At 40.2% G+C, this 5,660-nt stretch overlaps 1 protein-coding gene across 1 annotated transcript in view; it reads left to right on the forward strand.

The window, feature by feature from the left end:
* The window catches only part of LOC111869952, an 8,566-nt gene extending 5,827 nt beyond the window's left edge, over positions 1-2,739 (forward strand). Inside the window, exon 3 of the mRNA XM_023861851.2 lies at positions 2,197-2,739. Coding sequence (XP_023717619.2) covers positions 2,197-2,257 — 61 coding nt within the window. The 3' untranslated portion in view covers positions 2,258-2,739. The remainder of the gene's footprint in view (positions 1-2,196) is intronic.
* The last annotated feature ends 2,921 nt before the right edge of the window (positions 2,740-5,660 follow it).

Consider the following 5,660-nt stretch of genomic DNA (forward strand, 5'->3'; position numbering starts at 1 on the left):
GTGATGTGGATGAAGTCAAAGAAAACACGCTAAAGGCTTTGAACAGTATCCAGCCTCAAGAATTCCAGCACTGTTTTGAGCAGTGGCAAAAGCGTTGGGACAAGTGCATTAATGCACATGGACAATACTTTGAAGGGGACTAATATACAGTTCAATAAAAATGCAAAAATAAAAAATAACAAAAATAAATTCCGGTTATTTTTGGGTCCCCCCTCATAGGCTGTTAAATAAACCAATTAACAATCTGAACGACGTCTTCATTAACGAAACACGTTACAATATATATATACATATATGCAGGGTGTCCCAGGAGGAATGTGCCAGACTTTGGGAGGATGTTCTTTATGTTAAAGTGTGCCTATATAACCCAAAACACCTATGTCCAAAGTTGAACGGTTACAGAGATAACGCCCAGAGAAGTGTGAAAGTTTGACAGGTGTTACACACTTGTTGATTATCAAATACATATTAAAACTGGCAGGAATATGTGGTTTCTGTAATGTTAATAATGTACGTAACATCAAACTAACTTGTGAGTGACATGAAGCCATTAAATTGAACTACAAAAAACTCGCACGCCATGTCATAGTTGTCCTTAGGTTTCCGAGCACTATACATGACACATGACTGGCAAGCGCTGACGTAACATGGCTGACTGCACATTCTGGTATAAGCCGACTACATAACTACTAAAATACACCATCCCGGGTAAAAGACGCTCATCACTGAATAAAATGACGTTTAACAGTTTGGGATGAGCTTTTATCCAGTGGCAGAAATCCATACACTGAGCATGGTCTCCTGGTTCCAGTTGTTGTACCCTTCTGATCATGGTAAGGACACAACTCTTCATTGTGTAAAGTTCGCCGCACGTGAATACGTGATACGCCAATGCAAGAGGCCATTCTACGAGTGGACAGACGCAGACTTCTTTGAACCATCTCAGGAATGTTCTCTCGTGTGTTTACCATTCATACATCCTCCCTTTCAGAGTGCACAGAAACACTCGGAAGAGAACCAGTATCACGCAATGTCTGGTGAATTCTCGTAAATACACTTCGAGATTGAATCCTTCACTCGGGAAAACGCCTTTGGTATTTTTCAACAGCAGCAAGTGCATTGCCACTGCAAAATCCATACACAAAATGCATATCACAATATTCCACGTGTGAAAACACAAAAGGCATTTCAGCAACTCCGCACAACTACACGTAATTTACCAACCATTCACAACGCGGCCGCAACGTAACCTGAAGGTAGCACATAAGCTTATGGCTAGTGTGAATGACCACACTCAAGGACAAACATAGATAAGACTTGTCAGCTGACATACAGTGCATGGACCCGCCAGAAGACTACACTTTTCTCGGGCCATTTTCTCCGTAACCGTTCAACTTTGGACATAGGTGTTTTGGGTTATATCAGCATACTTTAACATAAGGAACACCCTCCCGAAGTCTGGCACATTCCTCCTGGGACATTCTGTATATATAACATTCGGCCAACTCAGGGTGCTTATATATACATTTGCCCATTAAAGGTTAATGGCTTTGATTACATTCAAATCGGAAACAGATGCTAAAGATAAGAATTCAAAAGATGACAAAAGTTTGGGGAAGACAATAGGACAAAGACTGTGGTATACTGATTAAAAATGCTTTGAAAATTCCTCAGCAATATCATTAGGTTTGATTAAATGCTTACCATCAACCTCAAGCTGGATGGAAGCAGAATTTCTTTTCCTAAAGGAGGCCACATATTTCCAGAATTGCTTGGGTGGGGATTTCAACCCATACACTTTCATCACAGAATTCCAAATGGTATCTGCGTTTATAGGAGCGAACTTTGGATGATAGGGCAATGAGTACTCCACCACCATGTGTCTTATTTACAGATGCCCTGTCAGAATGGAAAACTGTATAGCAGTCAGGAAATAAATTATGATCATAACACAGGTCATTTAACCATGTCTCAGTTAAACAAATAACATTATAGTCCGTGGATCAGATATTGTCATAAAGTTCCACTTGTTTAGTCCTAAGACCTCTGACGTTTTGATAATATATGTCGAAACATTTTCCAGGATGTTTGTGAGACCTGGCAAAACAACCTGTGTTGTTGTCAGGCTTGCTAACCATTAACTGAGTACAGAAGTGCCCACCCCCTAGGCAGTGACATTGTTTACCTTGTTTACAGAATCGCCTACGGGGTCCATGGGTGGGGGAGTAGGGAGGCGAACGTTACCTGCACCAGGTGAGCGAGGCCGAGAAGTCTGATTCTGCAAGAGTATAAATTTGGTCAGGACTCAATCGCCCATAGAAAGGAGCGATTAAACAGCCGTTAGGCCAGGCACCGGTATTATTAATAAGATGGAAATCATCCCCTGCAACAGAGACATGAAATGATGTGTACGAATTGTGTTTAGTTTTTAATTTGGTGTAAGCAAGGAAAGTAAGCTGCAATTGATCCTTTAGAGATGTCTGAACATCAGATGATGTTACATCAGGCGAAAACCGAGAGACAAAAAGGGACTTGATACGACCCTCTTCTGCACAACAGAGGGAAGAGCTTCTCACCCCGATCATGGTAACCCTGGGCTTCTTTGTGGTATTGGCAACAGCAGTGTTTACAGGAGATGGGGTTACCCACTTCTAAAATGGAATATGGAACTGTGGGCTTTGCTATAATAGCGAAACTTTTTTATCTTTGATTTTAAACAAAATTTGAAATGTTAAATATACTTATCAACAGAGATATTGGGTTTTCAGACTTTATCCATCGTCCTGGTTTTTTAAGATAACTAAGAAAAACACAACATTTCGGAAACTGGATCTGTTTCCGTCCTCAGGTAAGGGAAAAGACCTATTCTGTTGGTCCCTTAGAAAGAGCTAACCTCAATCACTGGACAACCGATGTCACAAAACACAAAGGTTATGAACACCTGAGACCAGGTTAAGTCCATGAGAGCTGATAAGAAAAATATACATAACAAATTGTCTCAAACACATACAAGCGTGGAACCACGATAGAGAGAGCCGTAGAAATTTATGTCACGAAACCCAAACTAATAACCAGGTCCATGACCCCACGGCATGGAATATAAAGGAGAACTAGTAAAAAACTAATAGTGTCTAACTAGCGTCAACAGTGGAGTAAATCACGTCTGTCTAATTTAGAACTTAATAGAAATCAATGAAAACATATATCACGTCATACAGATCATCTATGTGAATTGGTGACTTCATTGCTGATAATGGGGATCCAAATGGGAGAAAAGTCCAAACTGGGTTGGCTAATTGGGTTGGCCGAGCATGCCATATAGGCCGCTTCCTTGTATTTCCTATACCTGATGTGGCTTTCAATACCCAAAATCTTAGCTTCATCCCAGCCTACCCTATGTCCCTCTTCATAGGCATGTTGAGCTAGTTTAGATTTTTCTAGAAGACCTTCTTTGAGGTTATGCCTATGTTCCCGGAACAATTTGTTATGTATACAGGGTGTCCCAGGAGGAATGGTCAAAACTTTGGGAGGGTGTTCCTTATGTTAAAGTATGTCGATAGATCCCAAAACACCTATGTCCAAAGTTGAACGGTTANTTTCCCAATCGAAGGATTCCATCTCGAAGTGTATTTATGCGAATTCACCAGACATTGCATGATACTGGTTCTCTTCCGAGTGTTTCTGTGCAGTCTGAAAGGGAGGATGTACGAATGATAAACACATGAGAGAACATTCTTGAGATGGTTCAGAAAAGTCTGTGTCTGTCCACTCGTAGAATGGCCTCTCGCATCGGCGTATCACGTATGCAGGTGTTGCGAACTTTACATGATGAAGAGTTGTATCCTTACCATGATCAACGGGTACAACATCTGGAACCAGGCGACCATGCACAACGTATGGACTTGTGCCATTGGATAAAAGCTCATCCCGAACTGTTAAGCGTCATTTTATTCAGTGATGAGGTGTCTTTTACCCTGGATGGTGTAAATAATTTACGAAATGTGCATACGTGGTCACATAGTGATCCACATGAGATAATGGAAACGAAATTCCAAAAGAGATTTTCCGTGAATGTACGTTTAATACAGTTATGTGGTCGGCTTATAGCGCAGTCAGCCATGTTACGTCAGCGCTTGCCAGTCATGTGTCATGTATAGTGCTTGGAAACCCTAAGGACAATTATGACATGGCAAGCGAGTATTTTGTTGTTCAATTTTATGGCTTCATGTCACTCACGAGTTAGTTTGATGTTACGTACATTATTAACATTACAGAAACCACATATTCCTGCCAGTTTTAATATGTATTTTGTAATCAACAAGTGTGTAACACCGGTCAAAGTTTCACACTTCTCTGGCCATTATCTCCATAACTGTTCAACTTTGGACATAGGTGTTTTGGGTTATATTGGCATACTTTAACATAAGGAACACCCTCCCGAAGTTTTGACCATTCTCCCTGGGACACCCTGTATTTTTCTTATTAGCTCTCATGGACTTAGCCTGGTCTCAGGTGTTTATAACCTTTGTGTTTTGTGACATCAGTTGTTCAGTGATTGAGGCTAGCTCTTTCTAAAGGACCCAACAGAATAGGTGCTTTCCCTTACCTGAGGATGGAAACAGATCCAGTTTCCGAAACATCGTGTTTTTCTTAGTTATCTTAAAAGACCAGGATGATGGATAAAATTTGAGGCTTTCACGGCAGTGACTATGAAGAAAGCAGTCTTCTGATACGTTCCTCCGAAACGTCGGTTAACACCACATATACATGGTGCCAAATCCCAGAAGACTGCTTTCTTCATGATGGATAAAGTCCGAAAACCCAATATCTCTGTGTGTTACACACGATCATCAGAATCCTATAGTAAATACTTATCAACGTTGAAGTAGATGTCTTGGTTGCAGTTACAGCTCTCAAAAATGAATCAGCATTCTCAAACCAGGCCAATTTTGGCTTGTACAGATCATCAGTACTCTTTTTCGATTTCATTATTCTTGACAGTTCTTGTCTGTACATGGTTTTGATGGTTTTCAGTTTTTTACACAATAATTCCACATCAATATTTTCAAATCCTTGTTCCCTCAGTTCCAGCACCAGCTTCTCGAACAACAGTTCTCTTTTGTTTTTGTTCATGTAATCTTGATGTCGAATATTCCATAACAGTCCATATGTTTCATACATTTCCAAGAACTTCATTATTTCATTTACATTCCACTTTGGGGCGCTCATTACAATATCAAAATATGAATACCAACACAGTAAGACACTCGGAAATTATTTTCGAAATATAACCCTACTTATTAAGTCAAAACACTTTCAACTTGCAAGTTACAACTTATTACAAGTTAGTGTTCAGACACGGAAATTGGTGGAGTCAAGTTGATGACGTGATGGGAAAGTGACACAAAAGTTCACGGGTCGGTAACTCAAATTCTACTTGAAATGAAAGTTACAGTTTCACTGACTCCACCTATTAAAACAGTGAAAGCAGAAAGAAAGTTAACTTGCTTCAAGAACTTGACTCCTGCAAACTGTCCCTGTGTGAATTAAGGTCCATTCATATCATCCTGCATTCATCGTTTCATACACGTAGCATTTCCTCCACGACATTTGTTCAAACTTTTCATATCATCAGACATCGAACCATTCCAGCTCATACC

This window comes from Cryptotermes secundus, unplaced genomic scaffold, assembly GCF_002891405.2.
Source record: "Cryptotermes secundus unplaced genomic scaffold, Csec_1.0 scaffold1285, whole genome shotgun sequence".
Classification (NCBI taxonomy): domain Eukaryota; kingdom Metazoa; phylum Arthropoda; class Insecta; order Blattodea; family Kalotermitidae; genus Cryptotermes; species Cryptotermes secundus.